The sequence below is a fragment of the Phaseolus vulgaris genome, chromosome 7, assembly GCF_051622355.1.
Source record: "Phaseolus vulgaris cultivar YP4 chromosome 7, ASM5162235v1, whole genome shotgun sequence".
NCBI lineage: Eukaryota > Viridiplantae > Streptophyta > Magnoliopsida > Fabales > Fabaceae > Phaseolus > Phaseolus vulgaris.
In genome coordinates this window covers 55,984,457-56,003,259 of record NC_143504.1, presented here as the reverse complement: position 1 = coordinate 56,003,259, position 18,803 = coordinate 55,984,457, and the positions used below count along the sequence as shown (strand labels likewise).

The window sequence follows — 18,803 nt, the reverse complement described above, 5'->3', positions numbered from 1 at the left end:
ATAAAGAAAAGAGATAAGGATGGTAAAATAAAAAGAGAAATATAATAAAACAATATAGGATTATGATTTTAAGTTACTTAATATTTTGGTATTTAAATTAAAAAGGTTTTAACTTAGTTCCTGAAAAAAAGGAAATTATTTCTCTTTCATTTCATTTCAAATTCTGGGAAAATATTTTTTATTGGGTTAGACATTACCCCTTCTTCAATTTAATCTTTTTATCTTTTCTAATTATCATCACTTTATTTCTACTAAAACAAAGGATAAGTATTACTAGAAATAGAAAGAAAAATATTACACAATAAGAAATAAAACATATATATATACACACACATATGACTATTGTTATATGTAACCTGATTTTGTTTCATTTTATATATTACTTAACTTGTACCAATAAATTGTACAAACACACTGCATGTTCTAAAAAAATTGGTTATTATGGTTGAGAGACGGATGAATTGGCTTAAAATAATAATGAAATTATTTGCGTGATTATTGTCTTCATTTTTGGAGGGGATTGTGAATTTTTTATAATAAATTTAATTATTTATTTCTCTAAACATGAGGTAATTTGTTAGATTTTAACATTAAGATCACACTTCCAAAGATTAGTTTTTTTTCTGATTTCTCCGCCAATTATTTATTACATTTAAACTCTTGATTCAATGAATCCATTAAAAACGTGTTCAAGAAATGTGATTCCCAATCAAATGTAAATGAAATTGATCTTTTCTCCAATAACTGCTCAGAGTTGATCAAGTAATTACCATGCCAACTTATGATTTAAGATATATTTGGTAGATTCCATGTCCAAATTGCAAATCTTTTTCACAGAAATTAATAGGGTCATAAATCGTTATGATCAATCCTTAGTTGAACCCTCCAAGTTTTGTTATGCATGTGAATTATATAAATGACTGGTTTAGAATATAGTTTTAGGACCTGAAAGTAGTTGTTCTTACCAAAGGCGTGAAGAGTAAAGAATTAATAGATTTAATCAAATAACACAAATTAGTGGTAATTCTATGTTGAAGAAGATCTCATGGTAAAATGTTTTATGGTGCTCATGGGGACTTTATGCCCAAACCCTTTTCCTTGGGACAAGATCTGAAGTCTTTATTTCATCTATCTTTGCAGCAACAATAAAATCATTCATACTTAAACCTCCTGCAAAATTTTGAACCATTTCCATATCATGTTACAAGATGAGAATACACACAGGACATTTAAGGATGTAAAAACAACATCTCTTGAGCATACAGCAACAATGATATGAACAGTTCACAAGAGATTTTCGGTTAAACCTCAGTAACATCATTGTATAAACCATGCACAGTTATCAAGATCGGAAATTCGCAGTCATATAACTACTTACAAGTTTTAAATAAGTTGTAATGATCAATATTTACTATCTCATTTAAGTGACTCCCTTATGTGAGGTAGATATAATCATATAATGAGCAACTCTTATACACACTAGATTATGTTCCCTGTGGGGGTGTTGAGTCCTCTATCAGGAACTTGCAACTAGTATCTAAAACAAGTGCTAAATATAATGAAAGCAACTGAATATACAGGGATTTTGATGATATGCAACTGAAATGAAAATATCCTATCATATTTGTTCTGGTTCATAGTTTAAGTAGCTTAAACAAGAGCATTCAACTGTTATCTTCTAAATCTAATATTATCTAATCTTTAAAGTTTACATCTTCAAATACCACTCGTAGATATAAGATTTTTGGGATAGTTTTATTGAATCTCTTTTAGTAATTAATAGACTCTATAACCGAATTTAAATAAGTTATATTCCAGAAGATGATACGAACTATTAGTATAGAATGTGATCCACAAGAAGAGGGTGCAAGTTATTGCTTACCAATGGAAGTTGTCCATAGTTCTGCCCTGACTTGATTTGGTTGTTCTAAGTAGATATTAGGGAAATGGCCTGCAGCCTCAGCAACCTTAGAGATCCTGTTAATTAGTTCAACCCCACATTTAAAATCTCTCAATTTCCACAAGCATCGAAGTTTATGTCCACCTTCCTCATTCACAAGTCTCCAACCCACAACCTGCAAAAATGAAGACAAAATAAGTTCTAAGAAGGTGGAAAAGGTAAAAAGGACCATCACATAGCTATTCCTTTTTTGTAAAACATAAGTTTTTAACAGGTAAACTATTAAGCTCTAAAGTCCTCTTTTTAACTTTTTAAATAAACAAATAGGGACTTGCAAATCAGTATTTATCACTGAAAATGCTAATTGCAACTAAAAGCTATCCAGAAGCATTATGCATCACCTCACTTTCTAAATCAAAATTCTGAATGTCAAACTTCAACAAACACTGACCATAAAATCTTCAACCTTATGCATAATTCCAATGCACACTTATCATTGGACTTGGGTAACTTGTGTTGACTCAATCAAAAGTTTTCAAGATGTACAGAACCAGATTACATATGATGCTCCTCAGAACACAGAACCAAACTAAAAAATCCACATTTTCAGAGTGTAAAATGTGAACGATCCCAAGCATACAATAGAATCAACTACAGTTTAGCATCACTTTTTTCTTCAACTCCTTTTGAGTCTCTCCTTTTAAGCATACAAGCCCATGCAGCTGAATATTATAAAACTCCAAAAGTGTAGTATAAACATATCTTCCAAAGTGTAGCATACAAAAAGATCAGCGCACAGAAATATGCTAACATGATTCGAGCATTCTATCTGTTATTATAGACTAAAATTTCAAAATTATATAGATCTCACTTTATTTCAGTGGTCACTCTTAATTTATAGTTCTTTTAACAATTTTTAATTAATAATAGAACGCAAATTAAAAGGAGTACAAAAAAAAAATGTGTTGCTAAGGATCATTGTTCCATAATTAGGCCTAAACAAAAAAAAATAGACAAATTCTTCCTCCATCTCCATACCTTTTTATGCACTTCTATACTTTTTTTTTTTAATTTCAACTATAAAAAACAAACTAAACTTAGAAAAACATCTAATCTACGTTAACTTCCTTTCAATAAAAATATATATAAATAAAAAAAAACTAAAACTCAAGATGTCTCAAATAAATTCCTTTTTATTTTAAAAGATCTATTTGATGTTATTATTTTTAAATGCTAACAAAAGTTAAATAAAAGTATTAAGTTATTTGATTTAAATTGTGTAATACAAATATAAGTTAATAATGATTAAATTATTTTTCTTTAAATAATGAAAAAATTGAATAAAAAAAAGAAAAATATTTAAAAAAATATGTTCACTTTTATTATTAATTTAAGAAAAATAACATTTTTATTTTTTTCTAAATTTGGAAAAAAAAAACAGCGTGGTGCAAAAATAAGCACAAATCTAAAAAGAAAAATTATCTTGACAATGAAAAAGTTGAATACAATGAATTTTTATCAATCATTTCACACAAACACAAATCTAAAAAGAAAAATTATCTTGGCAATGAAAAAGTTGAATACAATGAATACAATGATGAAATTACTCTCTCAAATATTATAATTAAAAAAAAAAAATGTTGAGATTATTTAAAAATGTAAATTTATGCTTATTTAAAAATAAGTGAGGTGTAATCTTTTTCACAAATACTCTGATCCAATCCAATAATTGGTATTATAGAATGAAAGTTTATGAGTTCGATTTGTGTTGGGATAGATGAAAAAGCTGCTGAATCCAACATTAACATGTAAAAATTACTAAATTTAACATATTTTTTCGTTTTTTCTTATATAAAATTTCTTGTCAGTTTGTCTACACATACCTTGTGATTCATTTCATTTGAGCAGAATTTAATTTAATTTAATTATTATCTGCAAGCTCTCCGAAATTATGAGTGATGAGATGTTTCTGTTACCTTTCTGACGAGCATCTGAGCGTCGTGTTCTGAGATGGGAGGTTGCGAAGGGGAAATGGGGGCACAGTCCTGCTGCGAGAGAGAGAGAGCAGAGATATTGGGGATCAGGATTCTGTGCTCGGTGTTGCCGTATCCCAGCACCTTCTCTCCGAACGAGCTCTCCAATTCCGCCGGAAAAGGGTCCCTCGCCCCGAAGTCCCCCAGGAACTCGTTCGTGTCGATGGCGCGCGTAACCACCAGCGGTGCCACCCCGTTTCCACCGCGACTCACCGACGGGGCGCGTGTGGGCCACGTCATGGGCTTCTGGTGCATCCCATGAAACCCAAGGTTAAGGTTAAGATTGAAGTTACATGCGGTGGTGGCCATCTAAAAACAAGACACAGTGTGTGATGTCTGGCGATAAGGAAGTTGTTTTGTCTGTGACCTGTGAGAAGAGAGAATGGAAGTGATAATGGCCATAAATTATACTATCTATCCTCTTTAAAGATATCACCATCAAAATTCATATTTCAGAATTTCTTTTATATATATAACTTAAAATTAGTGTTTATTAAGTTGTTTCGGTATGGTTAATATATACTTTTATATTATTTAGTAATCGAGGTCAATTATAATTTAAATATACTTGTTTTTCTTAATTTATTAAAAAAAAATTAAAAATAAAATTGTGATCTGTTTATTCCGATATTTGCTAATATAGTCTCATATAGAATCGATAATAGACTTTTGAAATTCGAAGATAATTGGTTTATACTTTGGTCAAATTATTTGTATTAAACTTTGCACTTATATTTTTTAAAAGTATTTTAGGACATGTGATGTAATTTTGTTAGAATATAAAATTAATTATTTAATTGCTGTTATTTTAAAAGTTCTTACAAAGTAGGCTTATAAAATTCCATATAAAGAGAAGTTAATTCATGTCTAACACACTGCTATTTTTAAGTGATTATTTTGTAAATAAAATATAACTGAGTTTTAGGATTTTTTTTTTATATTCCTCTTAAATGTTAAAGAACGAGCCCAATAAAAAAAAGTGGGTTATATAAACTGAAGTCGAAACAAAGAAAGAAAGCAAGAAGGGTTTTGAGAAGAGGGACAAAATCAAGGTTGAACGAAGAGGCAAGCGTGTAGGGAAACTTTTTCATTTTCGAGCGCGTGGCTTTCGAATCCAATCTGCGTTACCAATGGCCTTCAACAACGCACTCAGATCCGCCGCAAAACTCATCGCTTCTTCTGAATCTTCCCTCTCTACCTCAGGTCAAATCCTCCCTTTCGTTAATATTTTTGTGATTTCTAATTCGCAAATCTTAATGCAATTCGTGGTTGATTTTACGTTGATGTTCCTTTTGGTTGTTTTATGATGAATTCGGTTATGGATGCGGAGGATTCTGTATCGGTGAGGTGTTTTTTTATGGTTAGGGTTTTTTGATTTCATAATAGAAGAAAAAATGGTTGGTTGCAGGTTGTGTTGTATCGACGATTGGAGATTTTTTTTCATGAATTCTTAACAAATTTTATAGGAAACTGGGAGTGTTGACATACCTACGTTGGAAATGAAATGCAATCTCTGAGAGCATAAAGTGTAGGGCTGGATTAATGTGCAATTCGCGCTGTGTCCGTTTATATCGATTGTGGAGTTTGATGGGAGAGGTGTTGGCAGTGACTTTAGTTGATGAATGTGACCTAGAGGGAGTGAATGTTTGGGACTGTCACTTTTCTGGTTGTGTTCCCTGAGTTGGAGGAGTTTTAGCTTGGTAAGTGGAGAATGAGGGGAGCTGGATAGAGATGAGACCATGTAAATCTAGAACCAAAGGACTTGTATTTGATAATGTGTCCTTTTTACAGCATGGAAAGGGTGATGTTTGTTGAGGTAGAAGGAGTTTTGATTTTCTTGAAAATTAGTTATTTTCTGTTGCATGTTTGCTGTTTTTTCTTTGTTTATTTGCTCTCCAGCATGTTGGAGGTATGGCTGCATAGTTCTACCCTCCATAGACCCCTCTAAGTTTGAGCTCCATGCAGTTGATTGTCGTCCCCCTGCTCTTTTTTGCTGCGGAATGTATACTGTTGGATGAGTTCAGTTATGAGTTTAAATTATAGTTACAAATTCAATTGGTTGTTGATAGTACAGAAGTGTTGGCTTTTGAAAGAGCTTTCTTATTAAATAGAGGGAAGCAGTTAAATCTTTGTTTGTGGACTTTCTTTGCAAGAAAGACTGTTTGGAAATGCTTAAGTTTTCTTTTTCTTGTTAATTGCTGTAATCGATTTTGCAAATTTTATGTACATACCTGAGGTTTTTGTATAAATGTTTTATCCTGTTAAACTGATATTTATAGTCATGTTTTAAGTTCCAAATCCACTATTGTATTTATAGAGCATTTAGTTTATTGAACGTTTGAGAGTTCGTATGAGAAGGAACAAATGGAAGGGAAGAGGAGAGAAGAAAAGGGGATGAGTATTTAAGAGTAACTTTCCTTTGCTTCGTTAAATTGTTTGTGATTGATTACTTACAATCTTTTAAGTTTCTTAACACTCCCAAGTTGATGCATAATGCAGAGTCTTGGATAATTACGTGATAATTCTTCAATTACTTCCTCTTATCTCCAAATAGTCCCAAACAAAGGCCTTCTCTATCCATATCTACCCTTAAAATGTATGTTGGATCTTTAGCGCCTACTGTTTCTTGTTCCAGACTCCAGTTGCTGCCTGAATATTTGTTATATTCATTAGGTTACGATTTGAATTTTGTTGACTGCTTTCACTTTTAACATGATCGAAAATCTTGCTGTATATAATCAAGTTTGTCAATCCACCTACTGTAATAAGTGTGTATGTGTACATACAATTGCATATCAATACCCTTTTAGATCCTTGAAAATTAGTTATTTAGTAATCGTTAACATTTACTGATATCTGAGTGTGTCTGTATGTACACACACAATTGCATATCAATACCCTTTTAGATTCTTGGAAAGTCACTGTTTTCATCAGAGTTCCGCCTTCTTACTGGAAAATAATTAATATGTTGACAGTGACCAGAGGTTTTCATTCAACTGCAATGAAGAGGATGGGTGGACATGGGCATGATGAGCCCTATTATCTTCATGCAAAGCACATGTACAACTTGGACAGGATGAAGTACCAGGGATTGAAAATGTCCCTTGCTGTATTCACTGCTTTCAGCATTGGTGTTGCAGTTCCTGTGTATGCTGTCATTTTCCAGCAAAAGAAGACAGCTTCTGCCTAACTCATCTTTCGCTTCAATTGCAACAATAAGGTGGATTTGGGGATCCTAGACTAGCCTATTGGTTTTGGTTTTTATTATTGTTTTCAACGTTGTTTGTGTTCAACCTTCTATATAGATTTTCCTGATATATCTGATAATAATCAAATTCTCTGCACATCTGTTTCATGCGGTTCATCAATTGTTTGATCATTTTTGGTTGATTGCGTGTCTGCAATCAGCTCTCATTTGCATCTTTCCACATCATGGTAAGAATGCTAAAAAAGCAGTAAAACCCAAGTGTTGTATTTATTTGTTTTTATTTCGATTTTGAAATAAATTACACAGCGCGTACGCTTTTTTGGGTGTGAACAGAGAAATTGTTTGCCAAATCCTTGTTACATTTTCAGGGTATATTTGAGTGTTTTTGGCGACAAAACAAAGTTAGGGTAAAATTTACATTTTTAATTAATGTTTTAAAATGTGGTAATTTCTTATAATAAAAGCAATAGATGATGTATTAAATCTTCCAACTTCTTTTCGTGAATTTTGTTCCTTCTGAAAACTGTAGATTGGTTGTTTCCTTTCACTTTGGAAAATCGTGAAGTAGGTCTTCTTAAACAGATAACAAGTTTGTCATTTGACAACGAAGTTTTTAAGTTACTGAGGATTTGACTTTAGTTCATTTGGTTAGCTATTTGTACATTTGTTCAGGTTAGTCAGAAATTTCACATTAGAAGATCTGAACTCATAATAAGAAAGTTAGGAGGTTAAAATTATATGTAACTTTAATTTATTTTTATATAAAATCAACTTTTTTAAAAAGTTTAAAATATTTAAAAAAATTGTATTATAATAAATTTTTTATTTGTATTAAAATTGGATTGGATTTATCAATTTGAAAGTATAAATCACTTGTAAGTTTAAAAGAAAATTCAAAACTGTACTTTTTTTCTAAAAAGTATTATGAATAATCTCTTTTCTCATTCCAAACTTTATTTTCTTCAAATTTGAACAAATCTTATATTCTAAAAAGGTTTATTTTACCACAAAAGCTTCTATAGAATAAATAAATAAAATAAACTTATTTATAAATTAAAATTAATTTATGCATAAGTTTAAAATAAAAATTTTGAGGAATTATATAAAATAATTTAGGTATAATTGTCTTTTTTTCCTATATTACGCGCAGTCAACTTAATTTAGTTGTTTTTTAAAAAAAAATCGTCTTGATTTTTTAAAAAAAATCGTCTTATTTTTAAAAAAAATATACAATTTGTTCCCTTCATCAACATCGTTAATCGATGATTACATGGCATATTACGTGACACATAGAGTAGTACTTTTATTTATACATGTTTCCCGTGTTTAACACTCTTCTCTTTCCTTATTTCATTCTCTTCCATTAAAATCCTAGTACTTCTCAATCTTCTTCCTCTAACTCTTTTCTATCGCTCGATGACTACCTCTCTGAGTTCCTCAAATAGAAGCAGTAATGCTTCAATGACACATTTGAAATCGAATTCGAAAAAGGAAAAATAAATTTTGTTTGGATCATCATTGAAAGAATGTGTTGTTGTGCTTGAAGTTGAACTTCACGCTCACTTTCAAACTAAACTATTTTAACCTAAACTTTTCAATTTCTTCATCTAATCTCCATATCTTCATCATCAATTTTGTAACTTTTTTATTTTAATAATTATTTTTACAAAGTTTTATTCACTTTAATTACATATATAAAACAAACACAATAAATAATTTTTTCGTAAATCCTAAACTCTAAACTTACGAATTATATAATGCTTAAATTCACTAAACAAGTATCAATTTATGATAATATAAAATTAATAAATATTATATTATATTACTTTTATTAAGAGACAATGAAACTTCATCAAGAATCTGTACAAGAACATAATATATTTTGCTAAGCGCTCCTTAATGGTACATAAGGAGCATTGATGTTATTAAAGTTACATAAATGACTTAAAGTTTGTGTGAAAAGCTTAAACAAACATGTTTAATCTATGTTCCTCCCGTTCTTACCTTGGAGTTCGAAATTGATGAGTATGACACTGTTGGAGCTTATAATGGGGAGCAAGTCATTGACAGAGTTTGGAGATGGAGTGTACATCATTGGATGACTAAACAAAATCATATTGGAGATCTCAACTCCGTAAGATGCAACATTAGTGTTGACGGTGGTGGACCCAAGACTTAGTGGGTATTCATTGACAAGTGTCATTTACATGTTCAACATTATTATGATGTGTGTCACTCTGTCTGTCACATCATCACCACTTAACGTTGTTTAAATGAATTTAACAAAACATATCAAATTACATATTTAAAAAAAATATGAAATTGATTTTTTTAAAAAAAAAAAATCATTAGATCAAATTGACTATTTACCCCCTTAAGAACAAAAAGGTAATTATATTAAGAATTTATATAAATTAGTTTATAAAAAAGTTATTCTACAGTTTCGATAAGAGATAAAATTTAATTTGGTAAAAAAGCTCAAGAACTTTAAGGGTACCAAATACAAAACTAAAGTGAGGAAAATATTTCTTTAATATTTAGTTAATTGAGTGCGATGAGACCACGTAGATTTCATATTTATATCCCATATGGATTACATTTGAGACTTTTATTCATTCTAAGTAAAGAACTCAAACTTTGTACTAAACTGAGTATAATTATTAAAGATATTAAGTATGATAAGAATATTATTAGTGATACATTTAATTATTTCTTACTTGTTTTATTTTTTTAAGAAAATTTTATATTTATATTTACTACAAGCTAAATATAACATTGAGTTTATGATAACTTTAGTGAGACAAAATTGAAATTGTGTTTAAGTCAAAGAGAAATTGTATCATTCAATTATGTTCCACACTCATAATAACATTAGATACTTTTAGCCATTATCCATTCTATATAAAGAATTTATTTTTAAATAGGTAAAAAAGAAATCACTTAAACCTAGTTCTAAGTAGAATTTTGAAGTTATTTTAGTAAAACATTTATCATGAAAGGAAGACATTAGTAAACTATTTATTATGAAGGAAATAAGATAATACTTCTTCAAAATTTAGTTAATTGAGTATAAGAAAACCTAATATAGTGGCAACTTTTCTTACTTATTTTATTTTCATCCATTTCATAGTAAGGAGTAGTAAAACAAACAAATATATTTTATAATTATTAAAAAGTTGAAAATGAAAAAAGTAAGGAAAACAAAAACTAGTTTGAAAAAAATTAGAATGAAATTTATTTTCAAAATAAAAAATATAAATTAAAAGTGTAACATCTTTAATCAATTTGACCTTTATCCAAATTTTTGTGCTTTTATAAACTAAAACATGTCTCACCTCACCTTCACCATCTTAAACTTGTAGTTGACTAATGGCTACTAAGAAGATAACATGGAGTTTCTAGAAAAAGTTAAACAAACTACTAATTACTAACTAATAGGAAGATAATAGAAATTATTATTGTCTCAATGTTGTTCAGAAGAATGATCATACTGGTTAAAGATGAAACATTGAAGAAGAAGAAGGAATAAAAATGATAGGTTTTAATTTTGAAACAATGTTCCTGGTATAACACTGAACACAGTAATGGTGAATTCCAGATTTGAGTGATGGTTCCAAAGGGGTGTATCTAATGATTATTCTGTACAGTTCCACATTTACCATAATCCGTGGTCCAATAAAGAAGTGACACGTGGAGAAACGAAGGTGAGGGACATTAGCAACACCAGCAAGTAATTTTAATGAAACCAGCAGTTGAAAAGCGAAAAGGACAAGAAGGCATTATATCCGGATTTAAGAATCGCGACTTTCCTTTCTCTCTCTAAACGTTCTCTCTCTAAAAACCTACAGCCAAACCCTCAGCACACTTTTCACTGTAACAACAAGATCTAACCCTGGTACCAACTCTGTTCTTTTTTTCTTATTCTTCGTTTCTCTTTGCTGGGTGTCAACGTTTCAATTTATATGTTATTTTCCTTTCTGGGATTGTTGCAATATTGTTTCCTGTTCCCTTTCTTTCGGTGTACGTTCTGGAGAAATCTGTGCAGTTTTTTTCATCTGGGTCATTTACAATTTTCCAAATTCCCGGGGTGAAAAAGCGGGGTTTTTTTTTAGTTTATTGAATGTTTGAAGTTTCAATTTTTGTTAGATACAATCTCCATGGAGGAACAGGAGAAGGGTTTGTGTGGGACATCAGAATCCGCAGTGAACCATGAGGGGAAAGTGGGGGATGAAACCCTAGAAGGGTCTGTGGATTATGGGGGTGAGGTTCAGACGGAGGGTTCATTTTCGGATGAGTTAATTGGAGAGGGTGGGGATTGTAATGGGAAGGATGTAATGGTGGAGGTTTTGGGGTCTGATTTGTACATAGATGGTGTTTGCACACATGGGAGTGTTGCTGAGCTTAGTGGTGAAGTAGGTGGTGGTAGATCAGTTGAGGGTTTAGGGGAGGATGTGTGGTCTGGAGCGGCAGGTGGTGGGGACCCTCAGGGTGTAGAATCTGAAGAAGGTAGAAGCGAGAATGTGGCAGTGGAAGATGGTGGGACCGTGATGAACGTGGCAATGGAATTGGATAATGTGGTTATGGGGAGGGAAGATAGAGATGAAGCAATTGTTGGTAGTGAAGTTGATGCTGCATCTTTACAGGAGGAAGCTGTTTTTGATAATAGAGCTCAGAAAGAAGTGGGGACTGCAGTTAGCAATATCGAAGATCCTATTGTGGCAGGCACTGGTGTTGAGTGCACAAATGCACTAGATGCGGGGGCCTCAGATCACAAGGTGACAAATAGTAGATATGATGATGGTTTAGGATGCCAGTTAACGGGTAGTTCTGTAGAAGGAGAGAATGTACAGAGTGAATGTGCTGAAAAGGATAGTGGAGCAACGAGAGACGGAGATGATGTGACCTTAGACGAAGAGAAGAACATTGCTAACTTGCATAGTGATAAAATATTGGAGAAAGAATGTATCGGTGACAAAGTTGAATCTGAGGAAAAGTTAAATTCAGATGTTGAACAACCCATGGAGATTAATAGAGTTGATGAAGACTCCAAAGAAGTGGTTGGTGAAACTGAAGTTACAATGGATGAGGCTCTGCCAACTTCTGAGGAAAAACAGTGCTTGAGAAAATGCACTGAAAAGGAACAAATGTCTGAGACTATACAGGTTGGTTCAGATACAGGGCAGGGAATAGTTGATAAGGATTCAACAGAAGAAGATAAATTAAACAACAATTTTTCTGATGCTAAAAGATGTGGTTTGCTGGAGGGGACAGAAGTAGAAGTCGAAGTTCAACCAGAGACAGAAATTATTGAAACAATGAACCACACTTCATATATTGAAGGTAAGATCTCTGTTGATCTAGTAACTGCTACTTTTCAGTTCAATCAGTTGTTAAAAATGATGTTGTAGCCATAATACAACTTTTCTATTCATTCCTGATAATGGTCTTTGTAATTCTGTGAATGAAGGTACATTTGTATCTTTCAGGAGTGAGAAAAATTTAGATGCTAATGCAATTTCTGTAATTGCAGAAGACACTCAAATTGCGGACCAGGATAACCTTGCACTGATGGATGCTGGAAAGGACAAAGTCCACGATGAGTGTAATATTAGGCAAAATGTTGAAGTACAAATAGGCATTTCTGAGCAGGTTGGTTCAAATGGAGCACAGGAACTTCAAGAATTTGTTCAAGTTGAACAGAAAAAAGTAGAGGGAAGGGTCACAAGACGGTCATCATTACTGAAGGCTGTGAATTCAGAACTATCTAATTATGCAAGATATTTGCTGCCAACAGAAAAGGAAAGCAACTTTGCGGTTTCAAATATGGTTTGGGGAAAGGTGAGAAGCCACCCATGGTGGCCTGGACAGATATTTAATCCCTCAGATTCGTCTGAAAAGGCAATGAAGCATTATAAAAAGGACTGCTATTTGGTAGCATATTTTGGGGACCGAACATTTGCTTGGAATGAAGAATCTCAGCTAAAACCTTTTAGAACACATTTCTCTTCTATTGAAAAGCAGAGCACTTCAGAGTCATTTCAGAATGCTGTAGATTGTGCTCTTGATGAAGTAACAAGACGAGTAGAATATGGGCTGTCATGTTCTTGTATACCTAAAGATACCTATGACTCCATTAAATTCCAGACTGTAGAAAACACTGGGATCCGACCAGAACGAAGTGTCAGACATGGGATGGATGAATCTCTAAATGCAAGCACCTTTTCACCTGATAAGCTTGTAGCGTACATGAAAACACTATCTGAATTGCCAACTGGTGGGTTTGATCGTTTGGAGCTTGGGATTGCTAAGGCTCAACTGCTTGCATTCTATCGCTTCAAGGGTTATTCTTGCTTGCCAGAATTACAATATTGTGGAGGTTTTGACGATGACATGGACACCTTAGTTCATGGTGATGAGAATAAAGCTATTGATTATTCAGCTTCTCTAAGCAAGAATGATGGTCGAGCTGGTTCTGGAAATTTGAAAAACCAAAGCTCTCGCTTCAAACGGAAATATACCTTGAAGGATACTATGCAAGAAACAAAGAAGGAAAGAAGCATGTCTGAACTAATGGGTGGGACTCCAGACTCTCCTGATGGTGATTATTGGTTTGATGAGAAGGTAAATGATAATCTCGTTTCACCTGGCCACTCCAAGAAAAGGAGGACTGTTGATCACTATGGTGATGACTTTGGGAAGCAAGATGGAAGGAAAACAATATCTGTTGCAAAAGTTTCTAATACCACAAAACCGTCATTTTTAATTGGTGACCGTATTCGTAGGGTTGCTAGTAAACTTACTGGTTCACCCTCTGTGGTGAAGAGTTATGGTGACCGGTCTCAGAAGACAGATGGTAGCACTGAAGGCATTTCAGGGAATGGGTTTGATGTTTCCTTTGATGAGGATCAGAGGTCAAGTATGGTTGTTACAACAGAGTATTCATCTCTGGATGATTTGCTATCTTCACTTCAGTTGGTGGCACAGGAACCCCTTGGATATTATCGCTTCCTGAATCCTATTGTAAGTTTCTTCTCTGATTTCAGAGATTCGATAACTATGGCTGGTGATGCTGTAAAGGATATCTTTTGTACAGAAAACGTTGGCACTAAAAGGAAGCAGTCACCCATAGCTGGATCGCCTGAAACATTTGAATTTGAGGATATGAGTGACACATATTGGACAGACAGGGTCATTGACAATGTCAGTGAAGTGCAACCAGCACAACTGTCGCAACCAACACAACCAGCACGGAAAAACCGGAAAAAGGACCATCAACTTGTTTCTGCTGAGCCAGGGAAGCCTGTTCCAGTTGGTCGAAGGCCCTATTCCAGGAAACAGTATTCTAACAGTAATCATATTGAGGCTCCTCAAAAACCTGCTGGTTATATAGATGAGAATGCCCCTGCTGAACTTGTTATGAACTTTGCTGAGTTGGGTTCTGTTCCCTCAGAAACAAACCTTAATAGAATGTTTAGGCGTTTTGGACCTCTAAAGGAAGCTGAGACAGAAGTTGATACAGTAAGCAGCCGGGCAAGAGTGGTTTTTAAAAAGTGTTCTGATGCAGAGGTTGCTTGTAGTAGTGCTCAAAAGTTCAACATATTTGGTCCAATACTTGTGAATTACCAGCTTAACTATACTCTAAATGCATTGTTCAAAGCTTCGTCTGTTGCCACAACACAGGACCACGAGATGCATTTTGATCTCTCCAATTTTGAAGTTAATCTTGGTAAGTACTTTAAATTGCTTTTCATACACAATATGTTAATTGATTCACTTTTAGGCTACAGTTATTTTGTGCTATTTTGTTGGGGTATGCTCTCTAGCTTCAGGAAAAATTATTCTCGGGGACCCTGTTATCATGTAAAAGGCTACCTTAAAGTGAACTTGTTTGAAAATTTAGGGAGTAGGGGTGTGCATCCAGCCTTACTTAGATCTAAGTTGCATCTGATCTTAATCTACTAAGTTCATATAAGGCTGGATACATCATCCTTGCTTGTTTTATATACGATCTTAGTTTAGTGTCTTAATTATTCAGGTATAGTTTTTCATTTGGTGGTTGATTGAATTATTCCATAACCTTAATTTAGGGTAAATAGGTACTTCTAAAGAAACGTTCTAGCAGACTATCCTAATAGAATGCAATCAAGATGAGCATGCTCAGAATTTGAATTTAATTTATATGCACTCATCGGTATAAAACTGTTTTACACAGCCAATTGAAATTTTCTATATTGCCACGAACCAAGTTTATGAACCAAAATCAAACCATAAGAACATGATCTCTCTTTGTAGGTTGTCATAGAATGATTCTAGAATAAGATTCAACTAATTGACTCATGGAAGTTTATGAATAACACATGAAATATGAAACCTGTTTTTGAACAAAACAAGATTTCAACAAAATAAACAAGAATTCGAAGACAAGACAAATATTTGTTGAAGATGTAAGGAAATCACAAAACAAGGCAATAATCGTATGGATTTCATGGAATGGATCTCATGAACAAAAATGCATATAAAACCAGTTTTGAAGCTTCGAGACTCAGCCAAATGATGAACGCAAACCATTGAATTGTTGTTAATGCTTGTGGAAATTAAATGACATTGGAAAAAAAAAGTAAAGATCAAATGGTAATAAAAGGTGAAAAGAGATAAAGGAATGTAGAACACGCCAGTTGAACAAGTTCAAGATAAGTGCAAAGGACCAGTACTTAAAAGCAAGAGATTTGAGATTTGAGATTAAGATAAGGATCAAAGAGACATATTCATACCTTACGGGAGAAAACGCACTGTCAAGCTTCTCCAAAAACTACAATTTATCCAAGTTCTCAAATTTGTGATTTACACACTGAAGTCAACTATATAAAAGAGAAGTGACCCAACATCTAAAGCTTTAACAAGAAGCTGAGGTGTTTGGTTACAAGACTAATCTATACTATCCTATTCTTGTAAATAAACACTACAAATGATCTTATACCTAACAGAGCTATCCTAATCGCCAAAAAATGGTTTTAGCTTCTAAAAGGAATTTGAGTTCTGCTATCCCTTCTTTAGCTACCAGCATGATTAATGATCCTTCAATACTATTGTGAGTGTAAAAAGTTGCGAACACTTAAAATATAAAAGGTAGAAAATGTGATTTATTTGCTTGCATCATTCAGAACTAATATTCTATGAACTATAAATGATATTTGTGATTCTCATTTCAGGAAGTGGTGATGATGATGTGGTGGCAAGTTTGGCTGAATGAACAGCGAAAACAAATTTTTATGAAGGGGCTGCTGTAGTAGTTAGGTAAACGGAGAATGTTAATTCATCTGGTCATCCATTTTTCTGTTAAGAGATATTTTTGGTTGTAGGATTCCTTTTATTGTAGTTCTGTAGTTTGTAATTCATTTTCTAGTTTTCTGTATAGCCTTGTCACTGACCCTCTTTTTGTAGTTGCCATCATTCTCCAGCCTGATTGTTTTGAATTCTCTAGTCTGAACACTGCTTCTGTATCAATATCAATGCTACATATAGTAGTCATAGGCCATTATAGTTAACCTTTAGTTGTTGCTAGCTAGTCATTTTGGTTATATGTGTGCTGAGTCAGTAAAGGGCATTAGTAAGTTAATCGTTAGCCTATGCTTGACTAAATTTTCATACAAGACATTTTTTTATGAGTGGTTACTGTATAATAGGCATTTCATATTCAGCAGATTTCAAGTACTTACCAAATGTTTGGTTCATATTATTGTCACATGATCCGGTTGAGATGCATACCAGTTCCTTCTTTTCCCTCCAACTACTTCATTGCTATGAATGGTTTCCTCTTGTAGCATCAAAGGATCTTCTATGAAAGAGAGAGGTTACAGAAAGTGACAACACATATTAATAGTAAAATAGCATTACATTTCAACACAGTGAAATGAAAAATTCTTTTTCCTTTTCTTTTCTTGCTGGAAATTCAGTTCTCTTAGAGATGTACCCTTTCTATTAAATTTATTTATATTTTATATGTTACAATTTGGTCTAAGATGAAATATGTGAGCGATATATTATAACTTAATCATATGAATTTTCAACAATCTTAAAATTAGAAGTTTACCTACATTAGCAATGTGGCTATCAGATATCATGTTCAGAGATTTAACGATTACAGTACAGATTACAGTACAGTGGGCTTGAAATTTGGTTTTTGGAATTAAGATCGTTAGAACTTGTAGTTGTGGCATAGCACTATGTTGAAAATCTTAGTGTACATGTCCAATGATTTTAATTCTACTTAAACTCATGCTTTGGTGAATTGGATGTCCACTTTTTTTTCAAAAAGGGTTCCAATAGGTTTCAAAATACACTTAATTCTTGACAAAATTGAAATGGGTTCTTCGTATTCATTTTGTTGGGTGCTCCATGAGATTAGATCAATGTTAATTCCCTTTTACTCTAACACTTAGTATTCTTCCATTTTTTTAAAATATCGTTTTGGAGAAATGGTTTTCAAAATTTTAATACATTCCAATCCAAAAGTTAGTTTTTGAAAAGTTGATTGTAATAGAAAATTAAGATCCAAAATGAGAGGACTGTTTCTTCCTGCACCTCCATACCTTCTTCTCTCACCTCCATAAGTTTTCAAATTTCCAAAAATGCCCCTTTATAATATTCCGGATTACGTAATCCGGAAGTCATTTTTTAAATTTGTAATTAGTTACCGGATTACATAATCCGGAAGCCATTTTTCAGATGCATGATTATTCTCCGAATTACATAATCCGGAAGTCTTATTTAACTTCTGGATTATGTAATCTGGAAGTCTTTTTTTAAATGAGTTTCCGAACTACATAATCCAGAAACTATATGGGGTGACACAAGAAGGACAAAAATGTATTTTTATGTTGTGTATGGAGGTGCCAGAAGAAGATATGGAGGTGCAGGAAGAAACAGTCAAATGAGAGTAGTTGTAGAGGGAGTTTGGGGATGAAGGTCAAACTTGGGCCATTTTGTGATGTTTAGGGAGGAGGTCCATCACTCGCTGTTGAAGACCTCCAACTACTTTATCTTGACTCTTTCTTCCTGCACCTCCATACCTTCTTCTCTCACCTCCATAAATTTTCAAATTTCCAAAAATGCCCCTCTATAATATTCTGTATTACGTAATCCGGAAGTCATTTTTCAAATTTGTAATTAGCTTCTGGATTACATAATCCGGAAGTCTTTTTTCCAATGCATGATTACTTTTCGGATTACATAATCCGGAAGTCTTATTTAGCTTCTGGATTATGTAATCCGGAAGTCTTTTTTAAATGAGTTTCCGGATTACATAATCCGGAAGCTATTCTATGGGGGTGACACAAGAAGGATAAAAATGTATTTTCATGTTGTGTATGGAGGTGGCAGAAGAAGATACGGAGGTGCAGGAAGAAACAGTCCTTTATCTTGTCCCATGTTGTTCTCGTTGTATTGAGAAAAAAGTCCCATATTGATAGGTTGAATATTTTATATATCTATGAGAGTTTAACTCATTTTAAAATTGTGATAATTGATCAAGTTAAGTGAGTGATTAATTTTGAGTTTTAAGTTAGAATTCTTTTTACACCTGATTTTTGACAAGTGTTTGGATTATAAATTTTTAAAAGATAATTTCTATTTATAAAAAAATGAATTTTTTTATGTCAAATAT

General features: G+C 32.9%; 3 protein-coding genes across 4 annotated transcripts; 2 read left to right on the top strand and 1 right to left on the bottom strand.

The window, feature by feature from the left end:
• Nucleotides 1–970: 970 nt before the first annotated feature.
• LOC137830448 (Transcriptional coactivator/pterin dehydratase) lies at nucleotides 971–4,401 on the bottom strand. Its single transcript, XM_068637784.2, has 3 exons — nucleotides 3,877–4,401; nucleotides 1,883–2,075; nucleotides 971–1,170 (listed from the first exon to the last, which is right to left on the bottom strand). Exons 1-3 carry the CDS (start codon nucleotides 4,240–4,242, stop codon nucleotides 1,079–1,081), a joined length of 651 nt encoding a protein of 216 aa, XP_068493885.1. The 5' UTR covers nucleotides 4,243–4,401; the 3' UTR covers nucleotides 971–1,078.
• Nucleotides 4,402–4,952: 551 nt separating this feature from the next.
• LOC137830445 (TonB-dependent heme receptor A) lies at nucleotides 4,953–7,277 on the top strand. Its single transcript, XM_068637780.2, has 2 exons — nucleotides 4,953–5,136; nucleotides 6,909–7,277. The coding sequence occupies exons 1-2, from the start codon at nucleotides 5,064–5,066 to the stop codon at nucleotides 7,121–7,123; spliced, it is 288 nt and encodes a 95-aa protein (XP_068493881.1). The 5' UTR covers nucleotides 4,953–5,063; the 3' UTR covers nucleotides 7,124–7,277.
• Nucleotides 7,278–10,901: 3,624 nt separating this feature from the next.
• On the top strand, nucleotides 10,902–16,903 carry LOC137830444 (uncharacterized). Of its 2 annotated transcripts, none has more exons than XM_068637778.2 (4): nucleotides 10,902–11,036; nucleotides 11,288–12,481; nucleotides 12,672–14,867; nucleotides 16,351–16,903. In XM_068637778.2, exons 2-4 carry the CDS (start codon nucleotides 11,299–11,301, stop codon nucleotides 16,389–16,391), a joined length of 3,420 nt encoding a protein of 1,139 aa, XP_068493879.2. In that variant the 5' UTR covers nucleotides 10,902–11,036; nucleotides 11,288–11,298; the 3' UTR covers nucleotides 16,392–16,903. The 2 variants fall into 2 exon arrangements, with proteins under 2 accessions (XP_068493879.2, XP_068493878.2); XM_068637777.2 differs by having other exon boundaries at nucleotides 12,609–14,867.
• Nucleotides 16,904–18,803: the final 1,900 nt, after the last annotated feature.